This window comes from Mercenaria mercenaria, chromosome 2 (assembly GCF_021730395.1).
Source record: "Mercenaria mercenaria strain notata chromosome 2, MADL_Memer_1, whole genome shotgun sequence".
NCBI classification, from domain to species: Eukaryota; Metazoa; Mollusca; class Bivalvia; order Venerida; family Veneridae; genus Mercenaria; species Mercenaria mercenaria.
In genome coordinates, this window is record NC_069362.1 from 4,116,400 (window position 1) to 4,142,996 (window position 26,597).

Genomic DNA, 26,597 nt, shown 5'->3' on the forward strand with positions numbered 1-26,597 from the left:
GCAATCAAATATCAGTTGAACATATACAATTCCGTCAGTTGATATGTTTTATTGTTTAAGTCTCAGTCACACTACACCGTAAAGCGTTAACGGACGTCCAACGTATAACAAAATTTTCAATCCGTTCGTGTCCGTTCGCATGCGTTTCATATCCGTTTCTCATGCAGCGCCTGCGCTCCTTGTCCGGCGATGTTCGTTCTATCCGGTGGAAAGCTTTGAGCATGTTCAAAATTTAGAACGTACACCACCGGACAAAGTTGTCCATTAGATGTACGGTAGCAATGCGCTGATATGCGTTTTGTTCTTTACTCGCGCGTTCCCTATTCCGTTCTTGTGCGGTTCGCATCCGTTCTTGTCCGCTGGACCTGATTCACGGCCGGACTACTACTGGACAAGCAACGTATGTAGGCGTGTAATATAACAATGTAACTATATCTTTCAACTGTCGTAAGCAAAGATATTTTACGTAATAAACTCCTTCATCGATTGAAATAAGCTTCCCCTATTTGATATCTGTGAAATCAAACTTACTGTGCAATTGGAAAAATAAACGCATAAAACAAACCCGTAACAAATATATTTCCCACACTAACTCCGGTGTTATTCCCATAAGTAATGTTGCATTTACATTTTGTAATAAAACTGAACAAAACAAAACATATCAATGCGTATCAAACTTTATTATCTCCAAGGCGATACGACACTATGAGTGAAATATCAACCTTTCACCATTTCAACGTATACAATGTTTCCGGAGTAAACTGCGAGTTCCTGACATCAATTATCCTTACCGGCTCTCCACATGACTGATAGGCGATCTAAAATGTTAAGTCATAATGTAATGCACTAGACCTTAAACAGGATTGACGACCTAAGGCAAAAAAATTAATGTTTAGTTTCTCAGGCCACTTTTTGCAAAATTGAATGAGGCAGTGCGGATTTTTTTTTATTTTTATTTTCTTTTTTATTAACGACATTGCCCGTTTTATATGAAATTCATGGATGTACATCCATATTTAACACACTTAAAGACATTGATGAACAAAGGAACCATTCTTGACGATTTATTCGTACGTACTCACATATTTTCCTTCTTTTGTCCTCAATTTTTTGTTGAATTTTCTCTTTTCGCGATTTTCTTCAGTTTTTCTTTGATAAAATTTTTAGATGCGGCGGGTCAAAATTGTATGCGGCGGGCCTGAGAAACTAAACATTATTTTTTTTTTGGCCTAAGAGTACAAACGTATATGGATTACAATATTTATAGCCTAAACCTTTATTCATATACGCCCTGAGTAGATTTCTTTTATAAATACTTACTTATAAAACACGTGTTTTATGAAAGTGTAAAAATTGCTCATTCTATTACAACACGTATTGAATAAACAAACAACAATAATCTTATAATTACATTATATCAATTGTATACATTGCATATGTATGTTTTAAACGAAAATCATTTTAGACACTTCAATATTTACATGACAGATAGATAAGAAAACAAGATTTTTTATTGTCATGGTCTTTATTATATCTACCGTTATCTTAGCTTGGCGAGAAAAGTCCCCTACGGGAAGGGGAAAATATATCTTCTTTGACAATCGTATTTAAATATGTATAACTTTTCTTGCCATAACAACCTCAATTGTAGGTGTAGCAAAGAAATAAAGTTGCCTGCAATTCTCCATATTGTCCTTTATCCTACTTATCAATCATGTCTAATAAAAACATATCTGGTACTATCTCAAAGTTCGAAGGGACTTTTATTGAATATACCACGTTTCATGTAAAACTAAATTTTTCTTGCCATAACAACCTCAATTGTAGGTGTAGCAAAGAAATAAAGTTGCCTGCAATTCTCCATATTGTCCTTTATCCTACTTATCAATCATGTCTTATAAAAACATATCTGGTACTATCTCAAAGTTCGAAGGGACTTTTATTGAATATACCACGTTTCATGTAAAACTAAATTTTTCTTGCCATAACAACCTCAATTGTAGGTGTAGCAAAGAAATAAAGTTGCCTGCAATTCTCCATATTGTTCTTTATCCTACTTATCAATCATGTCTAATAAAAACATATCTGGTACTATCTCAAAGTTCGAAGGGACTTTTATTGAATATACCACGTTTCATGTAAAACTAAATTTTTCTTGCCATAACAACCTCAATTGTAGGTGTAGCAAAGAAATAAAATTGCCTGCAATTCTCCATATTGTCCTTTATCCTACTTATCAATCATGTCTAATAAAAACGTATCTGGTACTATCTCAAAGTTCGAAGGGACTTTTATTGAATATACCACGTTTCATGTAAAACTCAATTGTACTTTAATATTCAAATATCGATGCACCCATTTCATAAAAATTATCTTGTTCTTTTTATCTTATCACAGAAACCATTTTTGTGGTAATATTTTGATAACTTATTGAAATAGCGACCATTTGTTAAATATAGCATCAAGATAAAAAACGTTTATATTTTCCACATTGCCTTTTATCTATGTAATAAGTTTCATGTTGAAATCTCTTGTACTTTAAAGGTAATCGCTGCATCTACGGACAAGCAGGAGGCGGGTAAATTGAAACACCTTTAGGGGACTAATTGAATAATAAACATATTGAATTTTCAATTTTTCCAATAATCGGTATTATCGTTTTTTTTTTTGACATTAAATAAAAAAGGATAAATTCGACTTATTCGTTATATCTTTTAAATGGTTTAAGATAACGAATTTGCTTGGGCGACAATTATTGATTTAATCTTTCCTCTAAATGATAAATATAATTTTAAAAATTGTAAGTTTATTATTTCACTTACCTTTTGAACCATTTACATTACCACCCTTATTTTCCACTGAAGTCAATAGTAAAAGCCTATTTTTGGACAAAATTTAGGGTAATTTTCGTTGATAAACCCCGGTATTCAATATTGCGCAAAATACGGAAAACGGAATAAATAATCGTTTTTGCTTGGTGATGTGTCAATGAAAAATTATTGCTCGACTCAACTGTGTAAAAATAAAATAGATATTTTTATTATTCGCTTACCTTTGGTGCCTTTTATACAATCACTATTACTTTTAAAATTGAGACTCGGACCGGCTCTGATCGAAAGTTCCGAAGTTTCCCGAATGCGAAGGGTAATATCTAGGCTGATCACTACCGAATAGAATGTAAGCCTCCGCTGGTCTATCACAAGTAGTCCAACTATAAATAGTACTAATCTTTTTCCTTTCCTAGTGCATTTTCTCGACAGCAACGTGCTTACTTTTACCCTACCGCGTTTCAGTAAGAGAAAGTGTCACCTTGATTATTTGTCGAATTGTTTTCTTTAGACCGTCAAAATATGACCCATGGTTATATAATTATATTACAACCGTATCTTTAACATGTACACATGTACATTAGAATCATCACGACTAGAGAGATCGAAAAATCAAAATGTGTGTAGTAGGCATTTATTTAAGTTATTTAATTTAGAAAAACTATTCTCGCTTTCCGAATCGGGCGTATATGTATCTCATGAGTTATAAGATGGTGTGTATATTATCCACATTTCAAGGATCTGTTAGCATTTTTATTTCAGAAGAGAATGAATGTCTGAATGTGTAAGCAAAGATTAATTTTGGAAATTGACAAATTAATAATTTTTCATTTTAGATTTATTATTTTGTCAAAAGTGTTGAAATATTTAGATATTTCAAACAGGTACAATAAATCAAAGACAATTTTTGAGTACGCTCTGTTACTTAATTAGTTATCCATTGCTTGTTACTTTTATTACCTTTTATAGCAAACAATCTAGAACCATACTTGGGGTAATAAATTGTAATAATGGGGGCTGATAGCGGGTATTTTGCACTTTTATGACACTGTACACAATAAACATGTTTCATTGAAAGAAAGGAGACATTTAATTGCAGCAATAAAATAAAAATCCATACAATAGTATACAATAGTAATAATAATGTTTCATTCTTTAATTAAAAAAAATATGCATTTTGTTGGCTACTTCAATTTTAGATTTATACCTCGCAACAAATAAAGTTTCTTAAATCTTTTAATTGCTCATGTTTAAGTATAAATGCGAAGTAACGTAATCCTACTGCAAAGGAATAAGTGACACTGACCTCCAGCTTTTGGCTAAAAATGATCTTTCTTTAAAATTGAATATGTTATGAACATATGAACATGAGTTTTTGTTTCTTGACTATCGTAAAACTGCCAAATAAAAAAAAAAACAAAACAAAATAAAAATCCATACAATAGTATACAACAGTAATAATAATGTTTCATTCTTTAATTAAAAAAAAAATATGCATTTTGTTGGCTACTTCAATTTTAGATTTATACCTCGCAACAAATAAAGTTTCTTAAATCTTTTAATTGCTCATGTTTAAGTATAAATGCGAAGTAACGTAATCCTACTGCAAAGGAATAAGTGACACTGACCTCCAGCTTTTGGCTAAAAATGATCTTTCTTTAAAATTGAATATGTAATGAACATATGAACATGAGTTTTTGTTTCTTGACTATCGTAAAACTGCCAAATAAAAAAAAACAAAACAAAAAAGCATTCCCATGTCGGGAATCGAACCCGGCTCCCTGCGGCAATAAACATTATCTTGCGGTCTTGACCAATACACAATGTATCTTAAAGTCGTTAAATATAAAGCTTTATAATTATGGCAGTTACCTCCGGTTTCCCGTTACAAACGCTTTTTAATTTTGAAAAATTAGTAAAAACAACTTATTCTTATCTGTTTCCATAACTTATAATCATTCACTTAGTAAAAAAAACTTTTCTGATATCTAAAAAGTTTCTCTTCTTTCTGTTATCGTACGATCTTGAGGTCAGTGCCAAAATTATACCCTCGCTTATTATGTTATAGAAATAAAGGTGGAAGGAAAGAATAAATCTATAGGCATATAAATATTGCTTTTCATACTATAATATATACAATTAGTATCCTGTGAATGAATATGATATGCGTTTGTCAAAACATAATTTTCAAACCTGAGCCTACTTAATATACTCCTTTCGGTTAAGTGTGCCGTTTTGGACATCAAATCTTTAAACTTGCAATTTTGATTTTATTGGTCGTGGATTTCTATACAAACACAGTCGTTATAAAAGTAACATGTTCCAGTAAAAATGCATATCGTATTTTCATGGGCCAGAATTTAAGACAAGGGCGGACATTAGAAACACTTTGGCCATTTAAATTTGTGAGGTCGCTACTACCTCCTTTCAATACCTTTAGACCGATGTATCATTTTGTCATTCGTATAAATACTGCATTCAGTGTTCACTCAGTGAAAGGTAGTTTAATATGCTACTTTAACAAATAATAGTTTTGTGAGCAATTTCCTGTACTACTCTAAAATAAATATTTAAAGATTCTAGCTTTTCTGAAAGATTGTGGTTTTTGTTTTTGTGACACATAAACCTTACCTCGAATGAAGCCGAGGATGTTTTGCACCGCCAGAATACTGCAAACACACCGGTTCCAATCCTCCCATTTATATACACTCCAATAGGGTCACCCTGAGCTAAAGTCGTACAGTGGTCAATGACCTGACATTTGATAATATTTCTAAGTTAAGTTTAATAATAAGTTTGCTATGTTGTCAAACCTGTTTGTAAAGAACACAATCAGAAAATGTAAATGTAATATTTGTCAAAAGACCTAACTTATAAACGAGAACTGAAAATAACGGCCTTTGCATGCAGGTTTTATAACACTGATTTTGATATTATTCAAAATTGGTCTTCAGCAGTGGTTGCAGAAATACATCGAATATCAGTTGATATAACGTCAAGAAATAAATATGATCAAAGGTAGATTTCTCGGAAGCATAGAGCACCACAAACACAGCCAAAGTACCTCGCATTTGCAAAGTAGACCCGCAACAAAAAACTGTAACGGAAAATATTATAGACGACGGGTTGTTTTCTGGAATTTAAAGTTACATTATTACACAGTTTATACGTTTATCCAAATGAAATACTTTTGTTGACGATTTCCTAAATTTAAATCAATATTTAGCAAAAAAATGTTAGTGAAAGAGCATAATACACCTCAAGATAAATTTATAAAACGAAACAAAGAAAAAGAACAAAGAAAAAACCTTACGATAATGAATATTATCGCATATAAGTGAACAGCTATACATGTGTTGTAACAAGCAAAACTTGTATAAAACTCTCCCAAAAAAGGGAAGACTAACTCGTTCCCATGCTGGACGTTTATCATTGTCCATGCAATTCTTTTGAAATAAACATACCTTAAGATCAGCAGTCCATCTTTGCCAGTGCATATTGGGAGGTTTGCAATGAGCCAACAAGAGAGCCTCGCTGTCGCTGTTTGTGTTAGACTGTGTGCAGTATCTGGCTGATGGGTGGCTTGCAAACGTCTTAAATAGCAAATGATCTATTATGTCTCCGGCGACGCAGATAGTAGATGCTGCGAATACAGAGCAGTTTGAGTTTAGCATGGAACCCATGACATAAGTCGTTGTCAAGTTGGTTTAGTTTTACTTTTCCCAAAATGCCCTCTATCAAAATGGTCAAACGAGATTCTTAAAATTAGAATATTTTATATATAATATATTGCAAGAAGGACATTTCTGACAATATTATGTATGGTTCTCTGGAGACCTATAATAATTGAAGTATCATGCTATTATGTGTTGAATTCCGTTACGTTATGTTTTGTTGATCTGTGTTGTGTCGTACAGTATTAGACTGCGTCTGGTTATGCCTTTGCGTGCTTTGGCATGTCATTCCCTACTATGTCACACCATATCATGCCGTATCACACTTTGTTGCGTTGTGTTATGACATACTGCGTCGTGTCGTGAAAAGACCAGTTGTGTCACATCTCGTCATGTCATATCTAATCAGTTTGTCCATTAAAGGGATCTTATGCCCAATTTTCATATTTGAAAAAGAACAATTAAAACACAGCATATATGTAATCACGAAATAAATATGTATGTGTGTATAAACAGTATTTTGTGTTAAGAAATTAATGATACACACATAATAGATTTATAACTAGAAACATTATAAGTTGTGCTACCATTGAAAAAAACGGCAGTTATTGTAGCAATGGCTGTTTCTACAAGACATTAAATTACGAAAGCTGTTCTACATACACAATGAGTTTCTTTTATATATATAGCGGAGATAATCACATTTGATGAGAATTTTCTAGATTTCTACTAAATATCTAATGATAAAATGTCTTTGTCAAAGATCGTTGAACCCTCGAGATGCGCCTAGTTTATCTTTAAGATAAGAAATACAATTACATTATAATATATATTCGAAGGTATATATGCTACAAACTTGGATAACATTCTTTAAAAAAGAAAGTTGGTTGCATATTTGAATAAATTGTAATATATGTAAGAGTCATAACAAATTGTCATTGAAATTTCCCGTATTGGTGTCTTTCTTGGACACAATACGACCAATTATTTTGATTAGGGTGTAAAACTAACTTTACTGAACATTGAAATGTATTTTGTCTGACCCTGGTAAGTTCGAAAGGTTTGTCTCTGGGACTGACACATGCAAAAAAAAGCCTCATTTCGCGGCTGTATACGGGTTCAAAATTTGTCATGTCTCGAAGCAAGATAAACATATATGCTACTCTTACACTGATTTTGTTCTAGAAAATGGTAAATTTATATTTCATTATGCATTTCAACCATTAAACACCGTGTTTCAACAAACAATAGGGTGTAAAATATATTGTAAAAAAGTGACACATACTTTCTACTTACTCCAGCTCTGTTTCGCAAGTAAGTTTTACATACAAAAGTGTAAGCGAAATAAATATGAATATCTAATACAAACATGGGCAAAAAACTTGTAGGAAGAATGCAGCCTCCTCTTTATCGGCACGAAATGACTGAAATGTCGAATGGATAATACACTGCCAAACTGACGAATATTTGATGATTAAAAGAGTTCCTATTACCAGGTTCAGACTCGCACGCATCCGCACATTAACACTAAACAATGTATACGTAGTCCCATTCTTGATATACAGATAGATTGCACTATAGATTCATTAGGATATGCCAGCTCCGCGGTGACAATAAAATATTTTATGTATCAATTATAATGTTTGAGTATAGAGAGGTTGATACATCAACTATACGTTCACGTACAAGTGCTTTGAAAACTATGATTTGATAAAATTCTACATTGTAGAACTATATTCGTTTCAAACGTTCAAAACTACCTTGGTAAAGCTAATATATTGGCGGCTTCTTGCTCACTGTACAAAGTGCCTGCGAGTATCGTACATAAAGGAACACACAGATAAAGTGATTGTTATAATTAACACTACTGGGAAAAAGTAAATAGGACAATCCAGTATGTAAATAAATACAAGGCTTTCTACACTTTGTATAAGCATTAATCTCAGCTACTTATTAAACATAAACGAATTTATACGTGCTATATATTTTGATTTTATACAACTGAACCATATTCATAATCATACTACACGACAGTCTTCTTATCCGTACAGATATATTGCAACTTCACGTCAACGTTTGATATCGGTAACTGGTCCACAGTTAGGTATCTAGTGTTACAATTACTCTTCCCGGTGCCGCAAGTGAGTGAGAAGGTGCTCAACAACTCGTCCATGACGTCGAACCATGGTCAACTTATGATGTCAAACTATCATATTGAACTGTATAATATGATTCACTTAGGCGGTTTTATATTGTTTCGAAAATGTAGCATATTTTACCATATTTTCTTCGGTTATGTTTTTACACCAATATTCTTACATGGTGTGAAAACACCGATTTAGTTTACGTCGATGCATTTGATACTAGACTGAAGAGTTATAAACAAAATAAAAATAAAATAAGTTTTTAATTCTATGGTGTTTGTTTGTAATGAATGTGGAGCTAAGAGCTGGGATATTCATCAAAATTTTTGATATATGACATAAATTCATTTTAAAGAACTTACCTGGACGACAAGAATCGTGGCTGCAAACCCTGGTATCATAACCTGATCCAGAACAATATGTCTCGTTGTGTTGTGGTGCTAGATTAGTGCAAGAACGACCTCTGCTAACAAATCCCATGTCACAGGTGCGTGAACATGTAGTCCATCTCGTCCACGACGTCCAACCTCCATCAACTAAATACACGCACAACTCTTTTACTTTATATCATTTATAAAATTTTATCTTCTAAAGCTAAATCAGCTTCTTTATATTTTATCTGTTCTAAAACCTGGAGATTATCTTTATAATCTAATGTGTCTTTGTAATCTTAAAAGCATGTAGAAAGTCATGTTTTTTTGCACAGTCAAAGTTTAGATATGTTCCTTTCCATCATAAACTCGTAACAAATTTAAGACTGGATGAGAAATTTATATATATTTTAGAATTGCCAACAGAAATCTGTGGGCCATGAGATTGCCCTTCATGTATGACGGGGCAATATTAAAACTGGTAACCAAAATGCGTTAAAACTTTGCTATTTAAATTATTCTAACTAGTCCCTTTACAATGCGCAAAAAAGCAGCGTTCAAATATCTAAATTTATACAAGTGACTTAAGCTACATTATAAATGTTGCCATTATCGTTTAAAGCTGTCTGAAGCGGATTTGATAAATTGGTCAACGGATTTAACGTCAATGGTCAAACCGTAGATGTATATTATCTAATATGAAATTTGTTTCTCAAAATTCTTTTGAAGTTATGCTTGACATTGTATAAGCTTTATGTGATACGTAAAAATTTAATGTAACAAGAATGGTTATTATTCATTTAACGTTACAAATGAGTAAACCTAGCCCCTGAGAAAATGCTTCTTTTTTTAACCGGGACAAAAACGGATTTGTATCTTTGGGTATTAATTGGTATCTGGTCCAGAACACTGCAGGTATTCAATGCCGCTCCATTCAGCAAGTAAAGTCGTAACGAAACTCAAATAATATGTACATTGCGTATAGTTTGATATTCTATCTCTTTTCGTTATACAAACATGGGGTCATGTTCAACATTTGACCAGTTTATAATAATTTTGTAGATGATATTTAATCTAAAATACTCTTTTAATTCATTATCCATACATTATAATCTCCCGAAACCATTACTGCTATCAATCGAAATCCAAGGAGGTAATCTCTAGGGGCGGGAAAAACAATATCTTGCATGAGTCAGGCACAATTTGCACGAGAATTTTAGACATTTATAAACAAGTAGTTAATATGAAAAAGTGTCATTTATTGTTCGAAATGAATGAAATTCAGTCTAACAGTAACTGTGGACAATTTTCAAACTTTTCCACTTACTAACGGTTATATATGTAAATATGTGTTAATTTCGTAAACTTGAGGAATCCTATTTACATAAACTACTATGATATTAACAAAGCTTGAAAACAAATAAATGAATCTTTTTATCAAGAATGTAACATAGGAGAAGAGCTGGGGCATTTGCCAAAAGCTCTAAATCTTGTCTCAAATTTAGTTTTAACAACGTTCTTCACCTGGACAAGAAACGTAGCTGCATGTCTTGGTATCATGAGCTGATCCAGAACATTGTGCCCCGTTGTGTTGTGGTGCTGGATTAGTGCAAGTACGAGTTCTGCTCGACTTTCCCGTGTCACAGGTGCGTGTACATGTAGTCCATTTCGTCCAGGACGTCCACCCTCCATCAACTAAATAGACGTACAACTTTAAGCTATATTATTGTGGCAGTTATAAATGTTATACTTTAAAACTTTGTCAGCTTCTTTGTTGTTTTATCTGTTGAAAAATCCCGAGGCTATATTTATAATCTGAGTTGTCTTTAAAAGTTTTAAAGTATGCCGTAAGCCGTGTCTTCTTTGCAGTTAACGTTAAAAATAGCCTCTGTGCCATCATAAACTTGTAGAATGGGGGCCGTGTTGTTGCGCTGTTGTTTTATGATGGGGTAATACATTGTTTGTACATTGGTAACCACTACATGCGCAGCAAAAACATTTAAAAGATTATCTATTACTTTCAAAAACGACACTTTGATATTACAATTATTTAACATATATTACTTGTCTTCCACCTAAACTATATCAATTAATCAAAGTTAATCATGATAACTGTTACTAGAGATGTACTGGTCAGGAACCCAGGCAATCCTTGCGTGTATCAGTGCTATACACTGGGCACGTTAAAGAACCAGGCTGTCTATTCGAAACGAGCTAGGCTAAGTTAGCCGGATAAGCCTGTATCTGATTTCTGATCTCTCTGTCGTGGGGGCTTTATCTCCCTCTGTCCCTCTGGTCAGATCGCTCTGTGTCTGTACTAGTAGAGGATGAATTATGCGCCCTGTGTGGCTGCATTTGAACTATGTAAAGCGCCTTTGGCGCTATATAAATCTGGTAAAATTTAATGTACAACGCCGGTGAATATACTATGTGTAAAATTAGGCGTTTAATCAAATAAAGCAGTTTCAGTTTCAGTTTTGTTACTGTCTTTTAAAGCTGTCTGAAGCTGCAATTGTTTTTACCCTAATGATCGCATATCTAACATGTGATCTAAATGTTTGCCACTGTCTTTTAAAACTGATTGAAGCTGATTTAATGAATAGGTTAGCGATTTTAACGTGAATGATCAAACTGTAGATATAAATTATCTAATCTGAAATCAAAATCTCAGTACTGCAACCGCACATTTTGAATTTATACTAGACTTCGTTCATGTAAAATGTAACAAGATTATTAATATCACAATTTATGTTAAAAATAAGTAAATCTTATTCCTCAACACATGATTGTTTTTTACCCGGTCGAAAGTTTTTGGCTTCGGTATCAGGTCAGAAACTCCCATGCCATCCATGATGCCCAACCTCCATAAACTAATTAAATTCGTAACTGCATTTATTTATTTCTACATTGCGTATACAGTTTAAGAATGTACATCTTTTATATGTTATATAAATTGGAGTTCATTTTCAACATTTGACCAGTATACATAAAATTCATATCATGTACAAATGTCCATAACTTAAGGAGTCCTTTATTTACACAACCCAACATTGCAAGCTTTAAAATAATTTAGTGCAAAATCAACATCTTTAATGGTGATTATGCAATATTGTATATTTTACACAATATAACTTATGATGTCCACACCCTGAAAAACTTTTGATCTTCCTTCGAGATTATGCAATTACATTTTGACTATGATTTATTACCCCTAAGTAGGTTTACTACGCAAACGGAAGATGCTGCATTGTTTTATACCGTTTTATATGCAGTTTATGTATTCATTTTGAAGCCACAAAGACCTTTCTGTATTACAAATTTAAAAGTTCTTACTGGGACACGGATTAGTGTTGCAGCTTTGCATATCTGTAGCAGAACCAGAACACTGAGCTCCATTGTTTTGTGGCACAGGATTAGTATAAGCTCGTGTTCTGCTTGAGCGGCCAGTGCCGCACATACGTGTGCAGGCACTCCATGTCGTCCAAGACGTCCAGCCCCCATTAATTTGCTGAACTGTGAAATAAAAGATACAATGATTGATATCTAATATGCAGTACACTGAGAGCTGGATAAAAGAGTTATCGTAAATAAAGGTAGACATCCTATTACAACAGGTACACGATTACAAATCGGAGATATGTTATAATTCATGTATATGTACCACTGCGCTAACAATAAGTATTTACCTACAACAGGTTTCTGCATTATTTCAAAAGCTATTCTAAATTTAGTTGCACAATCTACCCCAGCCCATCTCCACAGGTAACATTTTCTGAAAACCAAGAACATTTTCGTGGCATACATATGTACATATTTTGAAGCTTTTAAGGTAGTTCTGCACGTTTGAAAAACCGGAAGTGATGGCGTAACGTCACTTATCCGAAAAACGTAGAATAATGCCCGGATACGGCGTACGGAAACGAAAATCAGTTTATGAATTAAGGGCAACCTGTGGATTAATGTATTAAAATGGCACTGTTACTATCTTTCTAAAGTTAAATTGTGATATTAAAACATCTTACACGTTAAATAATTCAAAATAATGTCTTAAAATTAGCTTGAAATAGGCGGTTCACTTTAATCGTAACCAAATATCTCAAAAATAAGCACACGGACCTATACATTTTATTACATCATATTATAGGCCATATGTTTATTTATGACTGTGAGAAGTTTCATCAAAATCTACATTGTAGAAATACTTCTATTCGCGAAAATGTTATGAGAATTGCGTTTTTCCCATAGACTCCCATTATGAAAACTTGTGTGAGGTCGAAATTTTTCAAAACAGTCTAGCAAAAAATCAAGCACACGACCCTATCTTTTTTATTTGCTGAATTTTCTTAGTATATTCCGAAGTTTTGAAAAATCAGAGTTTGATCAAATTCTACATTGTAGAAAAAAGTTCGATCCTAACGTGCAGAACTACCTTAAATAAAGTTTTAAAATAAATTGTTGCATTATATATAGTATACATAAATTAACAACAACAACAACAACAATAACAAAAACAGCAGAAGCAGCAGCAACAACAACAACAAAACAACAACAAACAATAAGAACAAAACAACATGACCCCCAAAACCCTCCAAAACAACAGCAAGAAAAACACACACTCACAGTAACACAAAATGCGTCGTGTATAATCAATAAAACTACGACTGTTGTTATTTTTCTTTGGTTGCAATGCTTCCATAATTTCATGAACTGACAATCCTTCTTTTACACGTACAAATATCATTTCGTGATTGAAAGTGAAAATGTTCATAGTAAATGTGACTATTTTACACATTTTTTTCTGTCCGTAGCATTCCTCTTTTTAAACGATAACAAGATCGGCAGGATCGACAAAGACCACTCACGTGAGGTTCAACGTTTGAACAGGTAACAATTTTGTCAGAGAGTCATTTAAGAAGTATTTCTGCCAAATCACCTTGAAAGTTAAACGGAATATTCAGAAGAGAACTTTTCAAACGTTAACATTGAACAAAATTGGAAAAACCTAACCCTTACCCATGGCAGTCATTACTCAAAATGAATTGAAGAACTTTATAGATGATCAAGCAAATAATAATTAAAAATCGGACCAGCGGCGGTCATGTATTATACGAATCTGAAATATTTTGATAGATTTAATATGTCTTCAAATTTTTCCGAAGTCTGCTTGGCTTACACCCAAATGTTCGACTATAGCTATAAAGAGAAAGCTTTCCTCATCACATAGGTTTATCTTAATGAAGCGTTCTGGTAGACTTCTGGTAGAGCATTAACCAAGGATCTTATCTGTTAATTTAGTCTGAAATAAGGCCTGCAGTATCTTGCAAATTCCGCTGTGGTTCACGCAGCGGAAATTTGCACAGCAGAGAGGACGACGACAAAAGATAGGGATGGACACATTGCGGTAATAAAAGCTCAGCTCAAGTTCTTTATACTCAGATGTCTGAAAGCTTCTTCATTATATTTTTTCCCGAAATTCTAGTACTTTAACTGTTTTCGCATTGCATTCATATACCGTCTATTTACCGAAACAATTAGTTTACAGCATTGTGATACTTAAAATGATTTACATCAACGCTTTATTTGTTATAAATGTATATTGACATTTTATCTTGGCATACATACCCTGTGAGTTGCATAGTTTTCCCGCCCATCCTTTGTCGCATGTACAAGTAAAATGCAGTCTGTGTCCGGAACATATACCAAATGCACATGGATTTAACAAACACATCTCCATTTCTGTATGATTGATTAAAAACAGTATGTCTGAATCGAAATTATAATTGCTGTAGTTTTTCGGCTGAAACAGGGGTACATGAATCTCTTGAAAATGAAATAAGTTGCATATTTGTATTTAAAAGATAAACGTAACTTAAAGCAGTCATTTTATCTGTCAAGAAATTGCGATGATGCCGTTTATGGTACTTTGTCTTCAAAGTTACATATTCGCTTTACATTCACTTGTTACTGTTAGTTCATGATTTTGAAACTGAACATGGATCGCACAGCGTTTTTTTCCAAAGATTTACACTGGAATAATACACTTACAAAATCAAGAATTAACGATACTCAAAATAAAGATATTATGCAAATTAAAAATGACAAATCACAGTTGCCGTATTATTTCGGGAATGAACGTTACTTTACTAAACTGGTTACAGTTTATCAGCGCTCACTGAGCGACTCCATTACATTGGTTACAGTTTATCAGTACTCAATGAATGAGTTTACTACGTTGTGTACAGTTTATCAGCGTTCATTGAGTTACTTCATTACATTGGTTACAATTTATCAACGACCAATGAGTGAGTTCGTTACACTGGTTACAGTTTATCAGCACTCAATAAGTGACTTTATTACATTTATTACAGTTTATCTGCACTCAACGAGTGAATTCCTTACACTGGCGACAGTTTATCAGCACTCTTTTAGTTACTTCATTACATTGGTTACAGTTTATATGCGCTCAGCTTTTGACTTCATAACATTGGTTACATTTTATCAGCGCTTAATAGTTGAATTCATACATTGTTTGCAGTTTATCAGCGCTCGATAAGTGATTTTATTACATTGGTTGCAGTTTATCAGCGCTCAGTTAGTGGCTTCATTACATTGGTTGCAATACATCAGCGCTCACAGGGAGTGTGCAAGGATGTATATTATATCTTTTATTTCTTTGTCAATATATAATACTTACGCTTATCACATAATTTTCCAGTATATCCTTGATCACACGTGCATGTGAAATTGATGCCGTGACCAGAGCACGTACCAAACGCACATGGGTTGAACAGGCACATGTCCATTTCTTTCACAACAAATGAAAGAGAAACATTTGATATACATTCGTTTCGATAGCAAACAGTTTATAAAAAAGTTGAAAATCTATGTGATCAGCATGTAAATAGGCAAATCGACACAAAGGTATACGCTTAGATATTAACTGGCAACCTCTACACGGTAAAAGTCTTGTCCCCGTTTTCAAATCCCACGAATTGCACAATGCATATGTTAAGAAAGTTGTCGGTAGAAGGCTATAATTCGCTTAATGGTGTATTTGCATAACACAGATTTGTCTGTTAGAATGTATGAATTGCCAATGGCATCTGTATTCATAATCAGAAATTTACATTTATAACATGCGGGTACGAATCCATCTTAGGCATAAATTCAGAAATAAAAAGATTAGTTAGCTTTTATCATGCAGTTCGTGATACCAGTGGTTCACCAAGCACTTCCCCGCCTGTTGTATGATCATGACATTTCGTCTTTCTAATGAATAACAAGAACGGCGTAAATAGGAGAATAAGTGACTCTAATACTTAACAGAAAAAACAATTCATACTCAAATGGATCAAATGAAAAATATAACCTTTCTCACAGTTCCTTCCGGTTGCACCATGGATGCATTTACATATGTAAGTGTTCATAGATGGGTATGGTTGACATTGTCCATGCACGCAAGGATTCGATGCACATATGCCTGGAAATTTAGAATTCCACCAAACGTTTATGAAAATGAGTGGCTTTATAGAATGGAAGTAGAACAAAAATACAATATTTACTCTGATTTCTACAAGAGTTTTGTGTGGTTCTTTGAGAAATAGTCCTGTTTTTTAGACCAAGTTTAACTAGAGCAACGAATATTTTGAAAGTTTGATTTGTTTGTTTATTTTGGGTTTAACGCCGTTTTTCAACAGTATTTCAGTCATGTAACGGCGGGCTGTTAACCTAACCAGTGTTCCTGGATTCTGTACCAGTACAAACCTGTTTTCCGCAAGTAACTGCCAACTTCCCCACATAATTATCAGAGGTGTAGGACGAATGATTTCAGACACAATGTCCTTTATCAAATCGTCACGGATATCATACGCCCCGCTTGAAAGTTTGAGGTCACCTATTTTAATTACAAAGATAAGCTTATTCCACTTATGTAAGGTCAACGGAAGTTTTAAAGTTTTAAAGACTCGCCACAATGAAGTGACCTACTTTCCCCTTCCCAACCCCTCCCTCACATAAACTTCATGAACGTCATTCTGATAATACAGGAATATTACAGCTGTACTACAATATGACAGGTGGACAAGCAGGGTTGGGGCTGATTACATGTGTCAGTTATTGATTATATTAAAATTACTTTGATATGCTCTAGTTACAATTACACTTGATTACTCTAAATTTGCATCAGTAATAGATTATTTTACATTACTTGCACTCAACTGATCATCATTACAGTGTTACATTTGATTACATTCAATATAACCATTAGTTTGGACGACAGAAATATAGGTATATGGTTTTTAACTTTATTTACATATTTGATAATGTAATTAATGATTCACTAATCTGGAAATCCAGAAAATGTTTGGCATTGTATCTCACTATAGGGTATCATTGCACTTAATCATCATTAACTTGTGACATTTTTTGCATTAATGTAATGTTTATTGAAAGCTTTGACAAAAAACTAAAACAAAATCTCCATTTTCTAATATATAGGTATTTTAAAAAAAAAATCAATTTACTTTACTAAAAACTGTGTCAAAACTTACCTCCAGATGGATTGAAAAGTTAGATATCAACAATGTACCCCAAGAAATTATGGATGAGCACATTTTATATCTGTCTTTAATGGGCCCAGAACAACACTTGGGTTTATCGAAATAACCCAGCACCCACTTTGACAACTTTCAGTAAAGTGTTAAAAGAAAAGACTGTTTGGTTGCAATTATATCATGCAGAGAAGGGACTGCTCACAAAAATCTATGACAGTGCTTTTTGAAGGATAAATTAGCCTTTAAGGTATTGGACCCCTAATAGTAATGTTTAGAAAATGGCATTTGTTTGGTATATTCTTAAAGTTGACCATGTTTCGTACTGTGTTGCAAATTTTAAACAACTTTTACAGTGCCGGTTTTTTGTAAATTTTGTATAATTTATGGTATTTCCTCAAGCTCAGGCAGAGACAAAATTCAATGTGATGGCCACTATCTAAAACGTTTGCAGAAAATTCATTACAGCATTAATTTTGATAAAAGAAACATCAAGCTATTGTTAAACAATTATAAAACACAAAATAAAACTGTAAGTATCATTTTTTCTAGAGTGCCTCAAGTAAACAGATTTAATGAGACAGAATTTTAACTCCAACATTGAAAAAATAAGGTCGAATCCTGTGGGTCTGTTTTGAGTTTTGCTCACTCCATTCAAAAATAACCTTGGGGCAGAAGTAAAACCTACCTGCATTTCTCCCACAATATGTAATCTAAAGAATAAAGGCAAAATAGAGAACTTTTACCACATGTAACTCAGTATTTTTAAAGATGTCTAACTCTACCCCTCCTGATTTAGAGGTAAATTCACTTTGAACAGCAAGAAATCGCTTATAAAATGAAAATTTTCCACTTTTGTACGATACACCCATAATAAGTCTTGAAAGAAGTAAAAACTTACTAGAAAAAAAGGAAAATATGGAGAGAAAAAGATTTGGTCCCAGTGGGGCTTGAACCTACGCCCCACCTGAAAATTGCAGTCAAAGTAGGTTTATGGTAGGAATTGAATACTCTTCATAAAGGAGGTACTCTATTACGGGTCCAAAACCTTAAGTTAATCTAATAATTACATTCTTATCAATTCAGGCATGTCATGTTTGCATTACCCAGGGACACTGTGAAAATTATTGGTATATTAACTGCTAAATGTCATATTTTCTTACCTGTGCATAATACCTGAACCCACAATAGATAATGTAAGTGACACAGTGCTTATTGATTCTTAATAGGTTAAGACTATAATAAGATGGCAAACTGAATTTATCATACCTCTCAACTGAAATGTTTTTGACTACTTCGAACTTATCAGGAATATTCTCCAGACGAAGTGAAACAAGCATGTTAGATAATCATTTACATTGTAATTTTATATATTAATTTATACCCTGATGTCATACTGATTCCTCCAGTAATCAGAGAGTAATCAAAAGTAATCATAATGACAGGCAGAAAACTCACTATAACTGATTACATTGCATTACATGTGATCAGATTGAGGTGAGTAATCAAAAAAATTTGAATACTTATATTTGAGTAATTAATTGCACGTGCTTACAACTACCCCAAGCCTGTGGACAAGTAAAGCCCTTCTTCCTGTATTAATGTGTTTTCACAACTTCACCCGCTAACTTATTCAGTCAATCTGTTTTTAGTACAGTTTAAAAATATAGATAAATAATCTTTCTCTGTAGAAACTAAGTGCGGTCTAAACATTACTAAATAAAAAAGTACTGTGCACACTGCTTAAACATTTATTACACTGCCTTTTCCTAATATATGCTACTGTCAGTTTGTTACTAGATAATTTCTCACGTTTTATGCACATCATGGAAACATGTAGTTAGTATTATGTGGTGTGTCTTTAAGTTATGCCATATCACTGAAGTTAATGATATAATGTAGAAAAAACAACATGATAAGGTAAGGTGGTGTATATACTACAAATAAACATTAATTTAGTATGTCTATGTTCTGGTTACGGGCCAATTTATCATCATCTTATATTTTTTAACATGTTTCGTCTTCATGTTTTTCGTATGAAAATATATGAAGGAAATAAAGATTTTTGCATGCGAGCATGACCTTCCTAAGCATAATAATAAGTGTTGTATTGATATATCATGCAAAACCAACATGAAACTGATTCAACTAGACACATATTCCATTCGTCAGGAAAATAAACCAATCAAACAGTTACATCGAATATTTCCTGTTTGTCGAATGTCCCTCATTACGACTAAGCAAATGCATCTTTCAAAAAACTGGAAAGTAAACGGTAATACAAAATGTATATCAACGTTGTACCATACGTGATATTGCCTGCGAAATCTTAACGTTGATCTAATAAATATATCTGCAAGCAATTCAATAAAGTTAAATACCTATTCTTAAAAGGCGTATGTTGTCCTTCGCTTGAAAGATAGTTCCAATACCTACTGATTTGTAGTGAAAACGTGCCAAATTATCTATTTCCTGTTGAAACAAAAGCGTCCTGTAAACCGCTCAACATTTTCAAGTTATGTCTTGTTCAAATATAATTTTATTTCGATGTAACGTTCGGCTGTTAACAACAGACTTACCTGGCTGCGGATGTGGTGGTCTAGTTGTAAATGACCTTTTCGTTGCACAGCCTGTGAAAAAATACTTCAAGACTTATCACGTGTCATGGGCTGTTGGCATGTATAGATTTTTCAATGATACCTCTGCAACATTTCCCTGGACACATTTAATCTTTTTAATTTAAGAATATTTCCCATATTATTTTTTTATCAATTAGTTATTTCACAAAACTTAAATAAAACAAAAATATGCTTTCTTGTTTATATTGAAATGTTATTCAGGTAAGTCATTATCAAGAGTTTGAGGTGCGGGAGGGAGAGGGTGTGTGGGTTGTGCCGCAGCAGTGATGGAATACTATGGTATAAGAAACCTAAGGAGAAGGTGGGGGGGGGGGGCTGTCATGGTCTCATCACCACCTACCTATATTTTAAGTTTAAAGTCAATGTCTTGAATTGTTTTAATGTTGTTCTCCAGACTCAAAAGGACAGCTTTGAATTATAAACTCAATTTGAGACCATGATCTTTGACCTACCAAGCAAGTTCATGCGTTCGAATACTAAGGCACAAGAATACAAAAGTATTTTCTTCTTGTTTTTGGGAGGGGTTGAGTTGGTTGGCGAGTAATATGGATTGTTGCACTCCTTAATTCACCTCATCAACACTCACATATATTTTAAGTTTTAAATCAATACCTTGAACAGTTTTGGAGTTTTGCTCCGGACACAAAGGACATATTCAAACTCAATTTGTGATCTTGACCTTTAACCTACAAACCAACTACATGTGCTTTGCATATTGTTTCATCGCTACCTACCAATACACTAAATTGGAAGTCAATACGTTGCATGGTTATCAAGTTATGCACAAAATACAACAGACAAGTTTGACCTTGCTGTGATCTTGACCTTTGGCATACAGACATATATCATACAATCTACACATTGCCTGTTCACCACCTATCTATATGCTAAGATTGAAGTCAATACCTTGAATAGTTAAAAAGTTATGGTCCGGATACGAAATATGAAGGATAAGTTTGATATCTGAGCTCCATTTGTGATTTTGACCTTTGCCATATTAACCTGATTTATGCGCTCTACTCACCGACTCATCGCCAGCTAGCAAACAATTAATAAGCTCATGAAATATTGAAACTGGTTTATCGTTTCTTAATAATAACAATATTTATGTTACGCCCACTGATTGCTTACACTCTGCAGCCAATTGTATAAACAATGGTTAAAATATACCACGGTAAAACTATAACCGCGGTATATATCGTGGTTAGGTAACCACTGATTATTTTCTCTTGTATAAACCAGTTTAACCGCGCGGTAACCTAACCACGTAAAATATCAATTTAACCGCGGTAAATTTTCCAATAATGCACTGCGCGCATGACCGGCCTTCCATATAGTTCCTTGAACAGTACTTTTATGATGTCATCAGTATAATGATGTCATCAATATACATGTGTACATATTGTGTTTTACCAATTTCAAGGTTATTAACAGTGTAAACATTGCATTAACTAGAGCAGTGAGTGAGTGAGTGAGTGAATTGGGTTTTACGGCGAATGGATTGTCAAGTAAGATGTTTGCTTCTTTTTTTCACATACTGTATCAATGTAATGTATAGCTAGTACCGTGTACAATGGTGCAATACCGTTGATAAATACAAACCTTTGTGGTCGCAGATCGCATGGACATTGGTAGGCCTACTGTGTTGATGTTTTCTATTAACAAATGCGCCCTCAATGCGGATAACCGGGCGAAAATATTTTAACATGGGTCCCGTCAATACAACCAATTAGTGAATTACAGACGGGAGCCCTATAATGGCATAAATTCCACTCATGATTTGTCGTCGGTCAAGGTCCGTCACAGGAAACTTGATATAATGGTCTTTGAACAATCCAAATAGTACGTCGGTCACTGCCCTCACAACTCGTGTCGTAGTCGTGAGACGGTAAAAATGTCTACGCCAAAGGGGTCACCGAAAACTTGCATAAAATAAACAAATCTGAATGTTATTAAAATCTGTTGCTGTGGTGTCACAGCTTGGTTCCGTCGCGTCCGTCGTTCCAAATTCGGTCCAAGAAGTCCAACCAGTCCGTCTATGTTGTCATCTGAAAACCTGTACCTTTGGCTTAATTCTTCATCCGTCAAGTCTGTCAATTGTCTGTCAATACGTCAAAACTGTCGAGGTCGTCTATTAGACAGTTGGCAAAAGCCCCGAGAAAAAATTCCGTAGGCATTTTTTAGTACAATATGGTATCATACATCAAAATGTTTGTTGGAGTATATGAAATTCAGCCAGGGTGGATACCAGGCTCAAATATCCCTAATCAAGTTTTCGTGAGGCCCCAAAAGGGGTGCACGTGATAAGAAATAAAAATGAAAATAAAATGTTGTTTAAATTACAGGTTAAGGTAAATCTGACTTAAATATATAATAGAGTGTAAAAATTCAATTATATAATATAATTTGACGTATAAATGTAATTTTCAAGTGAAATTAAAGACTAAGAGGCCCTTAATTGGGGGTTCTCCATCAGACGGCATTTACATGATGATGTGACGTATCCAATATGTTAAAATTTGCGGTACATTGGTATTAACATGTAATTAAGAAATGAATGTTTATCCTCTACAGTATCCAGTGCATATAAAAAACTAAGACATATTACATTTTCTTTGAAATTTCATATATAATTCAAGAGGCCCCAAAAGGAGTTACACTCATAATGAACAATTTTAACCGGACATGCTGCATATCATTTTTGCCATCAACGTAACATTCAGTTAAGTGTGTGGATATACTCACGCAGTCTTAAAACATTAACTGTATTAAAACTTATTGTGTAAAGTAATTTTATTGTTTTTATTATTGCAGCATCACTTTCTATTGAGGTATGAGAACACTAAACCCGAGACTTTCGCAAAACACTTTGATACATATAGAATAAGCAACTCTGTCTGAGAATTTCAAGAAATTGTAGAGCCAATATATTACATATACATGTTAGTTCGCTGCATTTCATTTCCTTATTTTCATTTAATTGTTACTACAATAAGAGTGTGTAAAATATCGGTTTATTGGTACTAACTTTTGAGACACATATAGTCAAATTGCCCAAATATGGAATACTGAACCGATATATACACTCAAAAAAGTAAACACGCAATATCACTTTCTGGCAAATATTTCCTTTTGCAAAACATTGTGTGTAAATATTTGATGTACATTGATATACACATATAAATTGCCAAACTTTTTCAAAATTCCAGTGAATTTGAAGAATAGTGAGAGCTATTCTGTTCACTCTGGTGTTGGTGTTGCCTTAGTTGACATCCTCACCTTGGATAAGTTTTGCATGTAAGTTCATATCTTAGCAACCAATATATGTGTTGGATTAAAACTTTACATAAGGCTCTGTGTCGTCTAACCTTTTGAAATAAAAATAATCTTGACTGAGTTTAATACAAAATATGATTCGTTTTCAGCCTAGAATATTTGGTAAAAGTTTAGCATGTCCCTAAAAAACAAGGTGTATTTCAGAAACTACCTGCATTTGATTAAAATTTCACATAGTGCTTCCGGTCATCAAACCTCGGGAAGTAACCAATATATGGTTTTGTACGTCTTGCCCAGTCATGGTCCTTGTTAATTTTAGAAGTTGTTGAATAGTCGAGCGCAAGACTTTTGGGCAACTATTGTTATTAAAATCGTTATCGGACTTTATCCATGGCCAGAACAGGCATTTTTCAAAAATAGTATGTTGAAGCAGTGGTATGCCATAAGACCAATTAACATTCAGTTGTTTTGAAATGGTGGAGTCACCAGGTGTTATAATACTGCTACAATATAGAAAACCCTGTGTAACATTACACGTAAATGTTTTAATTGCGTCTACATCACACAAAAGTGTTTGGCAAGGTAAAACCTTCAAACTTATCAAACTTAAACTCTTGGTCAATTTATTAATCATTTAACAGTATCAAGACTTTTACGGATATTTGGTATGTCATTCCTTACTGATGATCGAATTTCTGTATATCGAAATGCAATTAATATGAGTTTTTAAGGTGGTAGTGAAATGAATGACAACACAGGCGCCATATGCTCATGTAACACAAGTCATGCTTAGACTGTCCTAAAGAATGGATGTTGCATTTTTTGTTGCGGGTTTATCCCGCTACCAAAGTTAAAGTGTATTTCTGACAATCATAGCATCTTTATTTTATTCCGAATCACATCCAAAGGATGTTCATGTGCTACACAAAATAGACCCATTCATGAACAATCCGGATGAATCACTGTATCCACTCACGCTGACCATTTAGATTATATAAGATCTTTCATTGATAAGGTATTCCAGCCCATGTTTACATCACAAGCTGAGTTCATCTCAGATATGAGGCACATTAAATTTGTATTTGTTTCGCATTCATGTATATTCATAGACTGGCAAAGAAGAGCCGATATCTACAATCTGCAAGGCACAAAATTACACAAACTACTAATGATTACATTATTCTTTGAAAATATTAGAATTTTCTAGCCCCTTTGTGGCTACTTCATAAACACCACCTACCAAAAAGGTAGCTGGTTGGGAAAATAGGTGCTACATGTTCACATCAGTTATCCTTTTCAGATAACTTACAATAATAAAATGTAACTATCAGCTGTGCAGTGTCATTGTGACATTTACTGAAGTGGACACACACCAGTACTGGTGTATGCTACATGAAATGCTGACCTCCAGATTGAGCAGCGGAAACCTAAATACTTGACAACTGCTCCGCTGATTAAAAAATGTCTTTGATTTGTCTCTCTGGCTAGCTGAATCAAGTGATCTGATTGTTGTTTGGGGGTATATTCCAATGTTACAAGAGATCAGATGAATAAAGAAACATGTATAGGTGACACTGCCAATGAATATAATTGTAGGCTTACTACTAGTATATCAAGAGGGCACACATTTAAGAATAATTTGGTCTTTGAGCTATATTTATACTATGGCATATTAGTTAAAGTTCAACTTACATCCTATTAAAGAGATGTGAATACCACCATACATATAAAATGGTGAATCATAAATCGTCATATGTTAAATATATTTCAGCAATGATTTTGTTAACTAATAATTACTTATTAATCTAAATTATCACGAAATGTGAGTAATTTAAACCTCTTTGGAGCCTCAATATCTTTTTTTATTTATTTATTTATTTTTTGGGGGGAGGGTGGGGGGCTGTGGGGTGTGTGTGTGGGGGGGGGGGGGGGAGTTGTAAAATAACTACCTAAAAACAAATATTAAATTGCTAAATTGCTGTGAAGAAAATATTCTGGTAAATTTTATGGTTTACAACATATGAAAGAAGAGGGCAATTTACCAATTCTTTTCAACAAACTTTAAAATTTGCTTATCAATTATTCTACAATAATATGACCCCACGGTGGTGCCTTTTTTAAATTATTTTGTGTTTTAGAATGCCTGTTACACACCTGAACCTTAGATACTCAACCTTACTATCGTAGAGATTTCACAAATAGAGTAAAAACAATATACTTCTAAATTATGCGATACCTATCACCACTCAAACATGGCCGCCATTCATTTTGTATACATATAGTATATATATATAATTATACTATGGTCAATTATAAATATAAGCTATTTATAGTAACAACTAAGGGAGTGAATCTTAAAATGATAATAATAAAAAAAATCTAAGTCCAAACAAAAATGCTTACCGGGTAGAGACAGGTCAAAATACACCTCAAAACTGGATGTAACATGCATGTTGTACTACAGAAAAGTGGTCTCGAATTTTCCCTACTACTAGTAATGAAAAAAGTTACAATATAAGCTATTTATAGTAACAGCAAAGGGAAGTTATTCTAAAGAAGGGACCTGCGCATGACACTCCGTCTCATGAAGGTGTACAATTGTGCCAAGTTACATCAAATTTCCTCCATTCTTGTATCTGACCTTTGGCCTCTAAGTGTGACCTAGGGACCTGGTTCTCATGCATGACACTCCGTCTTATGGTGGTGAACATTTGTGCCAAGTTATATCAAAATCCCTCCATGCATGAAGAAGAAATGCTTCGGACAAAGTTTTTATTCTTGTATACTTTGACCTCTAAGTGTGACCTTGACCTTAGACTTAGGGACCTGGTTCTTGCACATGACACTCTGTCTCATGATGGTGAACAATTGTGCCAAGTTACATAAATCCCCTTCATGCATGAAGAAGATATGCTCCGGACAAAATCATTCTTGAATTTGCCCTTTGACCTCTAAGTGTGACCTTGACCTTAGACCTAGGGACTGATTCTTGCGCTTGACACTCCGTCTTATGATGGTGAACAATTGTGCCAAGTTTCATCAAAATCCCTCCATGCATAAAGAAGATATGATCCGGACAAAGTCTGTGGACGCCGCCCGCAAGGGGCGTTTCCATA

At 33.8% G+C, this 26,597-nt stretch overlaps 1 protein-coding gene across 2 annotated transcripts; it reads right to left on the minus strand.

The window, feature by feature from the left end:
- Positions 1-719: 719 nt before the first annotated feature.
- LOC123561916 (coadhesin-like) lies at positions 720-25,336 on the minus strand. 2 transcript variants are annotated; one of them, XM_053528648.1, is made up of 10 exons: positions 20,146-25,336; positions 16,387-16,497; positions 15,712-15,822; positions 14,640-14,753; positions 12,351-12,530; positions 10,542-10,712; positions 9,009-9,182; positions 6,293-6,471; positions 5,460-5,582; positions 720-818 (listed from the first exon to the last, which is right to left on the minus strand). In XM_053528648.1, the coding sequence occupies exons 2-10, from the start codon at positions 16,442-16,444 to the stop codon at positions 726-728; spliced, it is 1,203 nt and encodes a 400-aa protein (XP_053384623.1). In that variant the 5' UTR covers positions 16,445-16,497; positions 20,146-25,336; the 3' UTR covers positions 720-725. The 2 variants fall into 2 exon arrangements, with proteins under 2 accessions (XP_053384623.1, XP_053384629.1); XM_053528654.1 differs by lacking the exons at positions 16,387-16,497; positions 20,146-25,336 and adding an exon at positions 12,704-12,789 and having other exon boundaries at positions 15,712-15,729.
- Positions 25,337-26,597: the final 1,261 nt, after the last annotated feature.